The following is a 16289-nucleotide window of genomic DNA, read 5'->3' on the forward strand; positions in this document are numbered from 1 at the left end:
TTCCCAGCGCATCACTTCCACTGCCGTGGTCAGTGAAACTCATTGAATACTGCCAAGCAGCAACGCTCCAGCCCTTGCTCTCTGGAGTCGCCAATGTGTGTGCCTCGCGTCTGGAAGAACTGATGGGTACCGGTGACACATCTGCATCACCTCTCCACATGATGTACAGAATTGCAACGCTCCTGACTCCTAAAATGCGAATGCTACGGATGCTGCCCCCAGATGAAATAGATGAAGTGGTTAAAGGTACGCTATATGTAACCTTTTACAGACATAAACTAAACAGAGTGCAATGACAATAGAATAAGTGAAAAGCAGTTTAAAAAAAAGAAACGCAGATAAAAGACAATGAATAAATAAAAAAATCTAATGAGCAATTTTCAAAATACACATTAATTTTTATAGTAATCAAATCCAATCCAAAGGTGCAAAGGAAATTATCCAGAAGATGCAGTTTCACCTGGACCCAGCCACAGCAGAGGATGAGCCACCAGCCAAAAAGCAAAGCACCACAGACCGTTTTGCAGACTGGGAAGATGATGCGTCTGTTGCTTCAGTGCCAAAGCCGATGGATGATGAAATTGCTGAATATCTCAGCTCCCGGCTCTCTGATAACCCAGACCCAGACAGCGTGCTTCAATGGTGGAAGTTCAACAAACAGCGCTCTCAAGGCTGGCACGTTTCATCTTTAGTATCCCCGCATCCAGTGCGCCTTCAGAGCGGGTCTTTAGTGTTTGTGGGCGCATCTTGGAAGAGAGACGCACGGGTTTGGGACCGCAGTCGATTAGCAACATTCTCTTCCTCCACAGCAATATTGCAAAGTAATTCATTTATTAAATTCATTAGTTAAAGTTGTTTATTTTATGTTATTTATGAGTGTTGTTTTTTGAGCACAGCCCCTCGTTGCCAAGAGGTGTGATGATGATGCCAGTATTATTGAGCATGCTGCCTAAGTTTGAATGTTTTTATTCTTATTTGTATTTTTCAAACAGAATACCTGCGACATATGGCTAGTAGTTATAAAACTGTTGTTTTTCATGTAGCCTAATTCATCATATTATGTATATTTTTTTGTAAAACAGTGTATTTTTATGTTCAAAGTTGTTGATAAAAACGGAATTATATTTGAATGTATTGTGTGTTTGTCTTTTTTTTTTGTGCAGGCCAGGGAAACGAAACAAACAACCCAAAAACCTCCCTTCATTAATTTGGGCTTTGTCTGTGGAGCTTAAAGTCCTGTTGAACCATTACAATGTCTTTTTCCTCCATAAATTCAAATGACTTTGACCTGCATTTTTACCAGCTAGTTCAGCGCGCTTCAGTCCGTCTGTCTGCACACGCACACACGGGAGGATTATTTTTAAAGACTGTCACATTTTACAGCAAAAGCAGAATCCCATCCCTCTGAGCTGTCACAACTCAAAAGTCATCAAGTCTACGCGTCAGTGAGCTGCTGCTGAATGGAGAGAAATTAAAAAATGTGTAAAGAGCAACAATGAAGAAGTGTTTTCTTCTCTCCACCGTCTCGGAGCAAAGCTGCAGGCTGACGTTCAAACTCTCCATGAATCCAAATCTAAGGCAGAACCTCCTCCAAAACCATTAGAACCAGAAGAGCTAAACATCACTCTGTCAGAACCTCCCTGAACCGAGGAGCCCCCACTTTCCCTAAAAACATCTGGGAACGTGTGACTGTCAGTGAACAACTGGATTAGTAAAAACATATTTAATAATTAAGTTGCACATCAAACAAAAGAAGAATTCATGAAAAGATGAGGCTGGAGGACAACATGAATCTCTGTAATAATATCAATACTGAATGTCCATTTGGGAAGGCGATCTGTATCCCATCTGCAGAACATAGGATGCTGGCTCCTGTTTTGACAAGAATGTCCCTTCCCAACAGATTCACAGGCGTTTGTGGTGAATGCACAAATGAATGTTCCACCGTCTGACCAGCCAGTTGAAATGTCAGTGGAATGGTCTTTTGCAGGTTTTGGGGTTTCCCAGAGAAGCCAACAAGATTCATATTTTCATTTGTCAGAGCAGGTGGAGGCAACTGACAATTTATAGAGGAACAGGTGGCACCAGTGTCTATCAGTCCCATCATGGGAGTACCTCTGAGCTTGAAAGGGACCATGGCTCCTGCATCACCAAATGGTTTCTGGCCTCCTGGGCACCCCTAGTGGTATTGTCCAACTTGCCACCCCTGTGGTTCTTTCCACGGTGGAGGAGGGGCTTGGAGCGGTCGTGGGGGCTGTCCAGGTCGCCCTCGGCCCCTAGACTGTGCATGTTGCTGTTGGGTACCTCGTTGTGGGCAGTTCTGTACCCAATGATCTGGAGCGCTACAGATGAAGCATCCATCTCCAGCTGCTGCTGGGGGGGGTCTCCTGGGTGGTCCACGTCCTCCAAAATATGCAGCCCTTCTCCTGCCCCGGCCTCTGAATGCCTGAGCCTGCCACATCATTGCTGCTGGCTCTGAGGGGATTAAACTCATCATGTTATCCTCCTTTTTAACACCTTTTTTATCCTGAGTGGATTCTTTTCTGGCCTGTGCAAGTTGAAGTTTCAGTAATTGTGTCCTCAGTTGCTCAACCTCTCCCTCTGCTTTGCCCTTTTTCTCCAAGTATAATTTGCAATGATAATCCAAATGTCTTTTAAATCTAGGTTCATCACCAGACATCAAGTCTGGGTCTGCTTTTAATAAATCCTGCAGATCCTGCGGCAATCCTGCCAGGATCGCTGTTCTAAACATGACCGTTTCAGAAGGTGACAGGCTGGGATCTCTGCCTGTGCTGTCTGTCCATTTCTGGACACACTCAGAATAATGTGTGTTGGCTTCCTTACCAGTGTAGGGGAAGCTGGATGGTGCTGCAATCTGTGGATCTGGAAAAAGTTCTCTGATTGCAGTAAAAACTGGAACTTGAACGTCCACTAAAAGAGTGGAGTCCGGGTGGTCCTGCACACCTGCACGCTGTTCAATAGACTGGATCTCAGTGACTGTGGCCGTTACACCTAGTATCTGTCTTAAATCACCCATACAGGGAACATGGCCTTGCATAACTGTGCATAATTGCTGGAGGAAATTGCGACTTCCATTTGACACACGTGGTAAACGTTCAGCCAGTGTTGAAACATCCTTAAGTGGGAGTGGCTGATAAATAGGCACACCAGCTCCTGTTGCTATCATAGGAAACATGTGTTTTGCGTCCCTGTGCTGTTTAGTTTCACTTCTTAAAGTCATACTGTGTTTCACTCTTTTTACCTTATCCAAATCCTGATTTGAGGTGAGGAGACGTGGTTGGTGTGGAGGTGATTCGTCGTCATCGTTCTCCTCCTTTTCCTCCTCATATTTGTCAACATCCTGTTCTGGAAAAATTAATCTGTGATATTTTTTGAACTCACCTGGTGATGTATACTAACCTGCCAAACTCTCCACAGCCTTCTCCTTACGTGTAGTCATGTCCTCATAGCAGCGGAGGAATTGTTTGCCCTTGGGGTCAGTGACCCTTGAGGCAGCTCCTCTAGGTGTAGCTGGAGAGCTGTGAAGGGAAGGATAAACATCTGTGCTTTCATCTGCACTTACCCGGGGAGCAGAGGGGGGTTCTGCTTGTAGATTTATGAGGTCTTGGAATGGGTCTGCTCTTTCTTCACCCATCCTGGTTCGTCTTTCCCGCAACATGGAAACTATGTGGTGCTTTTCTTGGGGGGTCAATTCCTCCTCCAGGTCGCAAGCGATTTCTCCACATATTTTCAACATTGGATACATTTCCTGTGAATTGTAAGGGGGGGGGGGGGGGGGTACAGGGGAGGAATCTGTCCCTACTGGAAGGGAGGGGTAAAGTCCTGGAAGAGGGAGCTTTGGGGAAGACGGTGTCACACTACGTTTATGGCTTTCTTGTTCTGTTTTTATTGTGGCCATCGCTGTTGCAGCCAGGGTCAGTTGATGCAATGTGCGCCTAGTCTCGTCAGCTTCCTTTTGCTTCTGCTTAGCTTCTCTTTTTTCTTTCCGTGATTGTTTTTGCACCTTCTCATCCAAGTCTTGAACCTGTTTTACTATTACATCCTCTTTCTGCCTTAATTGTTGACTAAATGCCATCCAACTTCGAGTCCGTTTCAAATCCATCTGAGCCCATACCTTACTCAATTTCTCTTTCTCCTTATCCTTCTGTTTCTTCTCTATTCCAGCCAACACCTGTCTTTCCAAAATCTCATACATTTCCATCCATTCATCAGCAGTTAAGTCTTTGTCGTCATAGTCAAGTCGTTTGTTTTTGTCTTTGTCATTGAAGTTGTCTGGATAAAATGCACCATTTTCCTTAATTCCTCTATCAAATTCACCATTCATGATTATTTTGAATCCTTCTTTGGTTTCTCTCCGTTTATAAAAAAAAATTTGTAGAGGCCGAAGCCTCCTTGGTGTTTCCGAAAATCCTAGACGCGCAAAATTAGTTCCTATAATAACTCTGTTTTTTGTAAGGGATTTTTTAACAGGTTGAACAGACGCAAACCTTAGTCAATTTACTGCTTTCCAAATATCACAAGCTCCCAATTTGCCAACGTTCAATTTTGTACAGGCCGAACAGACGAAAAACCTGCATAATTTATAAATGTCCAATTTTTCAAAATTTGCTGCTGCCCAAAGTTTATATTTTGCCACCGTTCAATTCGCTGTTCTAGGGAGGGTGAACCCAAAACGTATTTATTCGGGTGCGCTATGCTGCCCACACACCCCACTTCCCCTTGATTTGAGTTATTCAATACGCAGAAATTCATAAAAGGCTTCTGCTTACCGTACTCTATGAGGCCTCGAGGGAAGTCAAGCACGTGGGGGAGTGCGTCACCCGCTTTCGGCCGAAAGTCTCAGTATTCTTGTAATAAGCCACTATGTTGTGGTCCAACCGGTCTGGTCTGCGTTCTTATCCGCCCCCGACTTCACGTCTCGAGGTCACCAAAATTGATGGAAAGAGATCGTCCACTTTCCAGTTCTTTCCATCCATGCGTGTTCGATAGTCGAGAGTGGTAAAACAAACAAGGATTCAACCGGTTCAAAAATACACTGAGTTTATTTCCCTGACAATAGTTCTAAAGCACAGATTAAAACATTAATGCAGATATCTGGATTCTCAAGTAAAGATCTACTGACGCACAAGTTACATGCGAATTATTCGTAGATTTACCCAAGAACAACGGAAAAGTTTGAAAACAGTCTTTTTAAGATGTGTTTGAATCCCCGCCTTCCGGAAAGATCATGGTCGCTGGTCCTCCGCCCCTGGTCGCTCTGATTCGTCAGCTGATAGCCCGCCTGCTTCCTCTGGCCAATAGCTGACGATTGCCAGCTTCGGATCCGCTCCGCCTCTCGGGGGCCCATTTCACCGGCGCACACAGTCCGATGATCAAGAGAGTCCCCATCTGGTCAGAGTAAATCATTCCTGGACAACTCAAGGTTCCTTTTACCGGTATCCAGAGCAAAGGTCAGCTTCAACCTCCACATGAGAACACGAATCTTCACACTTTCCCAGGGGAAGAATCTTCAACCCAGATGGTACGGATATCGCCCATGGCATATTTATGGCACCTATGAAAAACACCTAAGTTTGCACAAAGAACATCCTATGTCTTCACAGGATGCTGCAACCATAAAGCAAAAAGGAATGTCACACGACCATAAATCTGGATAGTTCAAAATAAGTTCACTTCACACTAAGGATAAAGCTGTAACATAATAAAGAATAAGATATTAAAACATACATTTTCTACATTTCCCTCTCTTGATCACACAAAGTGTGATCACCTAAAAGACTTAACACTACAACACTCAAAAACAACAAAACATTACAAACCTAAACTAACCTGACAGCTGTGGTCCAAAACCCGCACAATCTGGAACACAAAATAATTCAAAGGAGTTAGGCGTCCATGCATGAACGTGCGAGTGAAACCTGTCTGGAGCATCAGTTAAACATTCAGTGTGTAGTCTGACAGGAAAAGTCTCGCGACGGTTCCGTGCTCCTGCGACAACCACCCCTAAGGATGCCCATGCTCACAAGATCGACCTAACCCCTTGGCACAATGTCATTAAGTAAAGTTATATAGTACAAAAACTAAAGTAGTAAACAAGGTAAATAAAACAAATTCAAAGTCTAATTCAGTGTAAGTCAAAGTCAAATAGTAAAAAAGCATAACCGTAAAAAAGATAACAGTTCCTGTAAAGCAAAAGAACACCTGGAATTAAGGGGGAGGAATGCGAGACATGTTAAGGCAGAACAAAATCACACAAACTGAGTTGACAGCTGGGGTGGGGGAAAAGGATCACTGACAGGCAACATGGCATATTGCCCATGCTCACGATCCTTGTCGCCCACCGCCTTCTCTATGAGGCGTGTCAGAAGTGACCTAATGCAGGGAATGCAGCAACAACCACACAGAGTGAGAATAGCTGTAAAAACGGCAACTGCAACAAGAATAGAAGAGATCAAATTCTTCCAGGGACCAAACACTTTCATCCAGTCATCCCACATGGATGTGTCCACACCTGAATGGTCCTTCATTTTCTTATTTAACGTGCGCATTCCTTCAATAGCAACTGACAACTTACCACCAGCTTGCATATTATTGGGGATAAAAGTACAACACTGATCACCAAAAATACCACAAACACCAGATTTCTCCGCCAATAACATATCCAATGCAATTCTGTTTTGGAATGCCATTAGAGACGTAGCCTTCAATTGTTCATGCACAGCTTCAAAACCTGCAACAGTGTAATTGCCTAACTTCTGAACATTGTAATGAATGTAGTTAATTCTGTCCACATTTTTATTAGGGGTAATCCATAATAAAATACTTTCAAACCCAAAAGCCACCTGATTCACTAATTTATACTCATCTGGAACGCCTCTAGGGACACCAAGAGAGTCAATGTATGTCGGATCATTCTGGCCCATCCAGCCCGTTTCACGCTTGGACCGTCTCCAGGTAGGCTGGTGGGTCAGCGGGGGTGCGACACCTGTCAAATTCATCGGTTGAATAAAAACGGGTAAGATTAAAGTGACCAATGCACACCGTCCGGCGGCATTCAGGGGTAATCTGTCAAATATTTGATTTGTGCCACACCATATCCAAATGTCCGCTCGTGAGAGTGGCTGGAAATGAGTCAGAACTTGTGTGTTATTACACCAATTGTCAGTAACATTACCTATAAACCGACTACCATTTCCATAACGCAACACGAAACATGAGAAATTTTGAGGGGCCACACGTCGGTCAAAAACAGGCTTACTTTTATCACTGGGGGCCAGAGGATAAAAGCGATCCAGTTTCCGACAGTCCGGGCTAAAAGGAATCGTGTTAGTCATTAAGTCAGCGACACATTCTGCTGGAACTGCTGCGGGAACCACACGCAACAAAGGACGGGGGCCCATACACACAACACAGTCTTCCTCTATCACATTTGCTGCTTGTTCAACCATCAGCAACCAGTTGTTAGCTTCCCCACTGATGCCTGTCACAATCTGGAACCAAACATCTGTGGAAGGAATTCCAGTTATGATGTTTACCTTTCCCGGAGAGTCAGAGCCTGGTCCTTTCCACATGGGGCTAGTGGGAGTAGTAATGTTAACAGTCATGTCTGGACAGAAACCAACCTGCCAACACGGATCACGCCCATTTGCCCACGCACATATAAACATGCGGGAGCAACTGGATGTTGGACTAACTTCCGAATATGATTCAGTAGCATCTTGTTGGTGGTATTGGATCGGAAAAAGTTGTCTGGTAGTGTCGACACGGAAGGTGAAAAGCGAGTCGGTGACAGTGAAGTTGGAAATGATTTTAGACCAATTTCGAGCTGGAGGTGTCCACCCATAGGTACCTCGTCCCCAGGATGATTCTGTTGTAGATCTAAATATTGATCCCCAACCCCCATTTCCAACTGAGTCACGCATATACCAATGATATCCCTGCCACTTACTTGTTGCTCCTAGAGTCCTGTGTTTCAAAGATCCCCTTGGTATTACTACTAACACATCCACAGTCTGATTGTGAGGGTAGCAGAAATACAAGATCCCCATTTTAGGCGTGGAAAAACCACACAGTCGTTGTTCAACTTCCGTAGCGAATGGCCATACTTCATATACAACATTTCGCCTTGTTCGGTTACGTACTGTAGCAGTCTGCCTATGGGTTTGAGTCAGGTTATATTTAGCACGATTAGCTCGAATCTCAGGTAAATCAAGGAAGAAGATCCATAAAAGAAACAGTAAAAATACAACAAAACTGCTAACTCCCCATGTCCATGTCCCTCTCTTGGTCTGGGGAAGTCCCAGGCCAGTAGTAGAAGGAAACATTGCAAAGTCAAAAGACAAAATTATAGAAAAATAAGTTGAAGTCAAAAATCAAACTCGAATGTAAAAATCTTAATCAAAAGCAAAAATAGAAATTGAAGCAAAAACATAAATTGAAAATATAAAATGTAGTAAAAATATGAAATTAAGTAAACATAAAAAACAACAAACAGTCCTGTGCATCGTCAAGGTCAATCAGGCGTCCTGTCCACTGTCCTGTGAAAGGCAAGGTCGCAACATCGAGTAATGATACCACTTATTGTCTCTGCCTTGCAGCTGCACAGCAGACGTCGTTCGAGCCGTGACACGATAAGGACCCGTCCACCTGGGTTCTGACCACTTCCTTTTGAACGCTTTCAGGTACACGTGAGTCCAGTCAGCCAGGTTATCACCTGGTGGTTCAGCTGGAGGCTCGTCCTTATCCTTAACCTGCGCAGAAAAAGTGGAGGCAAAAGCATGCAACAACTTCCAATAGGTAACCAAGGACCTATTGGGTGAGTGGGCGTCGTCTAAGGGTCTAATAGTCGACGAAGGACCTGGCATTAATCTACCGGTCAAAAGTTCGAACGGAGAGAAACCTGTTCTGCGATTTACGGATTGTCTGACGGCTAACAAAGCTAGAGGAAGAGCAGTAACCCAATCTATATTAGTCGAGGTGCATATTTTTGCCAATTTTTCTTTGAGCGTGCGATTCATGCGCTCCACAGAGCCCTGTGAAGAAGGATGGTAAACACAACCAAACTTATGTTGCAATCCAAGAGATGCTTCAACTTGCTGGAGGTGCTTACCGTTGAAATGAGTCCCATTGTCAGATCTTATTTTCGCAAGGAAACCATGTGTGGGTATGTAGTGATTTACCAGTGCTTTGATCACTGAGATGGAATCCTCTCTTTTGCAAGGATAAGCTTCAGGCCACCCTGAAAAAGAATCAACAACAACAAGCAAATATCGCTTACCTTGCACGGGGTTGATCATGTCAGTGTAGTCAATCACAATCTCGGCTCCTGGCCAGGGGGCAGGGTCAAAACTCCCTGGCAGAGGTTTGAGGGTGGGCCTAACATTATAGGACTGACACACTGTACAGTTGTGCACATAATCATGACAGACATCACGCAACCTGGGGTGCCACCACATGAGCAGCTTTGTCATCATGATAGATGGTCCCAGATGCGCTGGACCATGGCTTTCCTTGAGGATGCGTCGAAGAAGAGGTCCGTCTGGTACCACAGGCTGACCATATGGACCTACCCACAAGCCATCTGATGATTTCACGGCACCTTTTTGAAGCCAGTATGATTTCTGCTCTGGCGAGCTTATGGATTGCAGGGTCACCAGGTCATCATGAGTGGGGCTGTCCAACAGCTCAGGTGGTGTGTAAACACTCACCATTTGATGTGTGGGGGTGTACCCTGCTGCTGCCTTAGCAGCCGCGTCAGCAGCGTTATTTCCTCGTGTTGTCAGGGTGTTACCTTTACTGTGACCTGGAACTTTGACCACAGCCACTCTGGAGGGAAGTTGCAGTGCAAGCTCCAGGCGCTGCATCAGGTCCTTATGAGCGATAGGCTCCCCTCTCGCTGTAAGAAAACAGTTCCTCTTCCATGCAGCAAGATCTAACAATGCATCCGACACTGCATAAGCAGAGTCAGAGTATACTGTTACCTGTTCTCCAGGTGCAGCTTCAAGGGCCAAGCACAGAGCCAAGACCTCTGCTGCTTGGGCCGATGGTTTAACTGTCAAAATTTGTGATGTTAGGGTGATGAACTCACCTTTAGAGCACTCCACCACAGCAGCCGCTGCCTGCAGAGTTCCAGATGTTGAGCGAAAACAGCAACCATCTGTAAAGAAAATTCTTCCTTCTGGAAGAGGCTTCGTTTCCAAATCTGGCCTGGTTCGCAGTTCTTTCGCCACAGCTACAGAGCAAGAATGAGGATCCATAGAAATCCCCTCTGACATGTTAATGCCAGTGTGTTGGTACTGAATGTTCGGAGCTGTCAGAGTTTTCAGCAGCCTCGTCTGTCTTAAAGACGATAGCGTGAAAGATGATGACGCAACATATGACGTGACTGAGTGCTCCGTCAAAATGATCAACGGATGTGACATCACGATGTGTGCTGTTTTGAGAATCACTTTCGCCAAACCTGCAGCATAACGAGTACATAGCGGCGAACGGGCTTCAACGGCATCCAGGGAGATGCTACAATACATTAGCACATCCCGTCTGCCCTGATTTTTCTGGAAAAGAACAGCATTAACAACTGTGGGCGTCATTGTAGCGTCAAGAAAAAATGGCTGAGTATAATCTGGGGCTGCGAGAGCAGCAGCGCATGCCATGTCTTGCACTAATGTTACAAAAATCTCATCAGTCACTGGGGTCCAGTCCAGCACAGCCGCGAGGTTAGTTGCACCCTTTTCTTTAATCATTGTCCTCAAGGGCGCAGTGCGCTCCACAAAACAAGGAAGAAAATGTCTGCTGTAACCACAAAGACCCAAAAATGCCAACATTTCTCTTACTGTCTCTGGACGTTTATGCTGCAAAATAGACATTCTCTATGTTCTGTGGACATCGATGATCCTGTGCTGGAAACAGTTCTGCCTAAAAATGTGACTTCCCTTCTGCAACATTGCAGTTTCTTCTGAGAGACTTTGAAACCCAAATCATACAGCTTCAGGAGAAGATCTTTCGTTGCCTGAAGACAGGTTTCAGCAGTTGGAGCTGCGAGCAGAAGATCATCAACATACATCAACAAAACACATCCCTCTGGAAGCACAGTATCCTGCAAAAGAGACTTCAAACATTGATTGAAAATGCCAGGAGAATTTTTAAATCCTTGTGGCAAGCGTGTGTACTGCAAGCGGACACCTTTATACTGAAATGCGAAGAGGTGTCTGCTGTTCTCATGTAATGGAATGCAAAAGAAGGCGTTTGCTAAATCAATAGCAGTGAACCACACACATTGTGGGGTTAAAGTTGAAAGCATGCGATGTGGATCAGGCACAGGAAGGACTGGAGTGATGGTTACATCATTACCAGCCCTTAAATCATGTGCCATTCGATAAGTTTTACCATCTGCTTTTAAAACCGGTCTCAAAGGAGTACACCACTAAGAATGCGAATGCTCAATGACACCTGAGTTCCACAACCCAGTCAGAGTTTCCTCCATCCCTGCATCTGCTTCCTGCACCCATCGGTACTGTGGTCTGAACACCTGTGCTCCTGCAGTTACCTGAATCTCCACCGGAGGGACGGCAGAGCATGAACCAACATCAAATGGACCTGTGGACCATAAAGAGGCAGGCAATGTTTTTAACATCACCTCTGCATCTTCATGATCTGTCATCTCTCTTCCATGATGTCTGGCGATGCACACATGCTCCAGGACTGAGGAGTTCGTCGTTAAAGGCAAAGTTATCCTGTACATTTTTGTGGAGGGAGAAAATTGGACACCTGGAAGAGCACAGTTTTGCCAATCTGTGTTGTTAACTCCCCTTTTTGTCATAGGCCCTAGTTGCCGAGCCTCGTGACCAGGGGATAATGCTAATGAAATGTGCGGTACCGCTGTGTTTGACATCCGATACCATTGCATTTGTGAATGTGTTAATGCACAATGAGCTGCTACACCCTCATGGCCGATATATATATCAGTGGAGTTCAAATGCCACGTGTGGCCTTCTACCTGATGAAATGCTTCCTGATATAGTTGATCATCCTCTCTGTCATAATATAGTGTGCAGTGCAGGTCATCCAGAGGCGGAAAATAGGGCTTCAAAGACAGAATCCATGGCTTCCATACCTGGAATTCGTGGAACACACCTGGCGTGTCAGAAGACTCGGGGTCTAGCAGGGCCCAATAGATGTCTGCCGTGGGGGTTGTCTGTGATTGAGGCTGCAGCAACCACTGTCCATCATAGTGTGTGGCATGGCACCCAGCCAGAACATGTCCATTTGGGAAGGCGATCTGTATCCCATCTGCAGAACATAGGATGCTGGCTCCTGTTTTGACAAGAATGTCCCTTCCCAACAGATTCACAGGCGTTTGTGGTGAATGCACAAATGAATGTTCCACCGTCTGACCAGCCAGTTGAAATGTCAGTGGAATGGTCTTTTGCAGGTTTTGGGGTTTCCCAGAGAAGCCAACAAGATTCATATTTTCATTTGTCAGAGCAGGTGGAGGCAACTGACAATTTATAGAGGAACAGGTGGCACCAGTGTCTATCAGTCCCATCATGGGAGTACCTCTGAGCTTGAAAGGGACCATGGCTCCTGCATCACCAAATGGTTTCTGGCCTCCTGGGCACCCCTAGTGGTATTGTCCAACTTGCCACCCCTGTGGTTCTTTCCACGGTGGAGGAGGGGCTTGGAGCGGTCGTGGGGGCTGTCCAGGTCGCCCTCGGCCCCTAGACTGTGCATGTTGCTGTTGGGTACCTCGTTGTGGGCAGTTCTGTACCCAATGATCTGGAGCGCTACAGATGAAGCATCCATCTCCAGCTGCTGCTGGGGGGGGTCTCCTGGGTGGTCCACGTCCTCCAAAATATGCAGCCCTTCTCCTGCCCCGGCCTCTGAATGCCTGAGCCTGCCACATCATTGCTGCTGGCTCTGAGGGGATTAAACTCATCATGTTATCCTCCTTTTTAACACCTTTTTTATCCTGAGTGGATTCTTTTCTGGCCTGTGCAAGTTGAAGTTTCAGTAATTGTGTCCTCAGTTGCTCAACCTCTCCCTCTGCTTTGCCCTTTTTCTCCAAGTATAATTTGCAATGATAATCCAAATGTCTTTTAAATCTAGGTTCATCACCAGACATCAAGTCTGGGTCTGCTTTTAATAAATCCTGCAGATCCTGCGGCAATCCTGCCAGGATCGCTGTTCTAAACATGACCGTTTCAGAAGGTGACAGGCTGGGATCTCTGCCTGTGCTGTCTGTCCATTTCTGGACACACTCAGAATAATGTGTGTTGGCTTCCTTACCAGTGTAGGGGAAGCTGGATGGTGCTGCAATCTGTGGATCTGGAAAAAGTTCTCTGATTGCAGTAAAAACTGGAACTTGAACGTCCACTAAAAGAGTGGAGTCCGGGTGGTCCTGCACACCTGCACGCTGTTCAATAGACTGGATCTCAGTGACTGTGGCCGTTACACCTAGTATCTGTCTTAAATCACCCATACAGGGAACATGGCCTTGCATAACTGTGCATAATTGCTGGAGGAAATTGCGACTTCCATTTGACACACGTGGTAAACGTTCAGCCAGTGTTGAAACATCCTTAAGTGGGAGTGGCTGATAAATAGGCACACCAGCTCCTGTTGCTATCATAGGAAACATGTGTTTTGCGTCCCTGTGCTGTTTAGTTTCACTTCTTAAAGTCATACTGTGTTTCACTCTTTTTACCTTATCCAAATCCTGATTTGAGGTGAGGAGACGTGGTTGGTGTGGAGGTGATTCGTCGTCATCGTTCTCCTCCTTTTCCTCCTCATATTTGTCAACATCCTGTTCTGGAAAAATTAATCTGTGATATTTTTTGAACTCACCTGGTGATGTATACTAACCTGCCAAACTCTCCACAGCCTTCTCCTTACGTGTAGTCATGTCCTCATAGCAGCGGAGGAATTGTTTGCCCTTGGGGTCAGTGACCCTTGAGGCAGCTCCTCTAGGTGTAGCTGGAGAGCTGTGAAGGGAAGGATAAACATCTGTGCTTTCATCTGCACTTACCCGGGGAGCAGAGGGGGGTTCTGCTTGTAGATTTATGAGGTCTTGGAATGGGTCTGCTCTTTCTTCACCCATCCTGGTTCGTCTTTCCCGCAACATGGAAACTATGTGGTGCTTTTCTTGGGGGGTCAATTCCTCCTCCAGGTCGCAAGCGATTTCTCCACATATTTTCAACATTGGATACATTTCCTGTGAATTGTAAGGGGGGGGGGGGGGGGTACAGGGGAGGAATCTGTCCCTACTGGAAGGGAGGGGTAAAGTCCTGGAAGAGGGAGCTTTGGGGAAGACGGTGTCACACTACGTTTATGGCTTTCTTGTTCTGTTTTTATTGTGGCCATCGCTGTTGCAGCCAGGGTCAGTTGATGCAATGTGCGCCTAGTCTCGTCAGCTTCCTTTTGCTTCTGCTTAGCTTCTCTTTTTTCTTTCCGTGATTGTTTTTGCACCTTCTCATCCAAGTCTTGAACCTGTTTTACTATTACATCCTCTTTCTGCCTTAATTGTTGACTAAATGCCATCCAACTTCGAGTCCGTTTCAAATCCATCTGAGCCCATACCTTACTCAATTTCTCTTTCTCCTTATCCTTCTGTTTCTTCTCTATTCCAGCCAACACCTGTCTTTCCAAAATCTCATACATTTCCATCCATTCATCAGCAGTTAAGTCTTTGTCGTCATAGTCAAGTCGTTTGTTTTTGTCTTTGTCATTGAAGTTGTCTGGATAAAATGCACCATTTTCCTTAATTCCTCTATCAAATTCACCATTCATGATTATTTTGAATCCTTCTTTGGTTTCTCTCCGTTTATAAAAAAAAATTTGTAGAGGCCGAAGCCTCCTTGGTGTTTCCGAAAATCCTAGACGCGCAAAATTAGTTCCTATAATAACTCTGTTTTTTGTAAGGGATTTTTTAACAGGTTGAACAGACGCAAACCTTAGTCAATTTACTGCTTTCCAAATATCACAAGCTCCCAATTTGCCAACGTTCAATTTTGTACAGGCCGAACAGACGAAAAACCTGCATAATTTATAAATGTCCAATTTTTCAAAATTTGCTGCTGCCCAAAGTTTATATTTTGCCACCGTTCAATTCGCTGTTCTAGGGAGGGTGAACCCAAAACGTATTTATTCGGGTGCGCTATGCTGCCCACACACCCCACTTCCCCTTGATTTGAGTTATTCAATACGCAGAAATTCATAAAAGGCTTCTGCTTACCGTACTCTATGAGGCCTCGAGGGAAGTCAAGCACGTGGGGGAGTGCGTCACCCGCTTTCGGCCGAAAGTCTCAGTATTCTTGTAATAAGCCACTATGTTGTGGTCCAACCGGTCTGGTCTGCGTTCTTATCCGCCCCCGACTTCACGTCTCGAGGTCACCAAAATTGATGGAAAGAGAATCGTCCGTTTTTGAGTTCTTTCCATCCATGCGTGTTCGATAGTCGAGAGTGGTAAAACAAACAAGGATTCAACCGGTTCAAAAATACACTGAGTTTATTTCCCTGACAATAGTTCTAAAGCACAGATTAAAACATTAATGCAGATATCTGGATTCTCAAGTAAAGATCTACTGACGCACAAGTTACATGCGAATTATTCGTAGATATACCCAAGAACAACGGAAAAGTTTGAAAACAGTCTTTTTAAGATGTGTTTGAATCCCCGCCTTCCGGAAAGATCATGGTCGCTGGTCCTCCGCCCCTGGTCGCTCTGATTCGTCAGCTGATAGCCCGCCTGCTTCCTCTGGCCAATAGCTGACGATTGCCAGCTTCGGATCCGCTCCGCCTCTCGGGGGCCCATTTCATCGGCGCACACAGTCCGATGATCAAGAGAGTCCCCATCTGGTCAGAGTAAATCATTCCTGGACAACTCAAGGTTCCTTTTACCGGTATCCAGAGCAAAGGTCAGCTTCAACCTCCACATGAGAACACGAATCTTCACACTTTCCCAGGGGAAGAATCTTCAACCCAGATGGTACGGATATCGCCCATGGCATATTTATGGCACCTATGAAAAACACCTAAGTTTGCACAAAGAACATCCTATGTCTTCACAGGATGCTGCAACCATAAAGCAAAAAGGAATGTCACACGACCATAAATCTGGATAGTTCAAAATAAGTTCACTTCACACTAAAGATAAAGCTGTAACATAATAAAGAATAAGATATTAATACATACATTTTCTACAATACAAATACGTGTGTTTTCCTGCGGGACGGGAGACGACACAAAATCAATGCATCTCTATTACTGTGCGG

General features: G+C 45.2%; 2 protein-coding genes across 2 annotated transcripts; both read right to left on the minus strand.

The window, feature by feature from the left end:
• Positions 1 to 5732: 5732 nt before the first annotated feature.
• Positions 5733 to 10991, minus strand: LOC111946819. The gene has a single exon (XM_023951382.1). It carries the CDS (start codon positions 10884 to 10886, stop codon positions 8538 to 8540), a length of 2349 nt encoding a protein of 782 aa, XP_023807150.1. The 5' UTR covers positions 10887 to 10991; the 3' UTR covers positions 5733 to 8537.
• A 452-nt stretch (positions 10992 to 11443) lies between these two features.
• On the minus strand, positions 11444 to 14493 carry LOC105358070. The gene is made up of 2 exons (XM_023950957.1): positions 13306 to 14493; positions 11444 to 12936 (listed from the first exon to the last, which is right to left on the minus strand). The coding sequence occupies exon 2, from the start codon at positions 12596 to 12598 to the stop codon at positions 11444 to 11446; it is 1155 nt and encodes a 384-aa protein (XP_023806725.1). The 5' UTR covers positions 12599 to 12936; positions 13306 to 14493.
• Between the last annotated feature and the right edge of the window lie 1796 nt (positions 14494 to 16289).

Source organism: Oryzias latipes, chromosome 3 (genome assembly GCF_002234675.1).
Source record: "Oryzias latipes chromosome 3, ASM223467v1".
In the NCBI taxonomy this organism is placed as follows: domain Eukaryota; kingdom Metazoa; phylum Chordata; class Actinopteri; order Beloniformes; family Adrianichthyidae; genus Oryzias; species Oryzias latipes.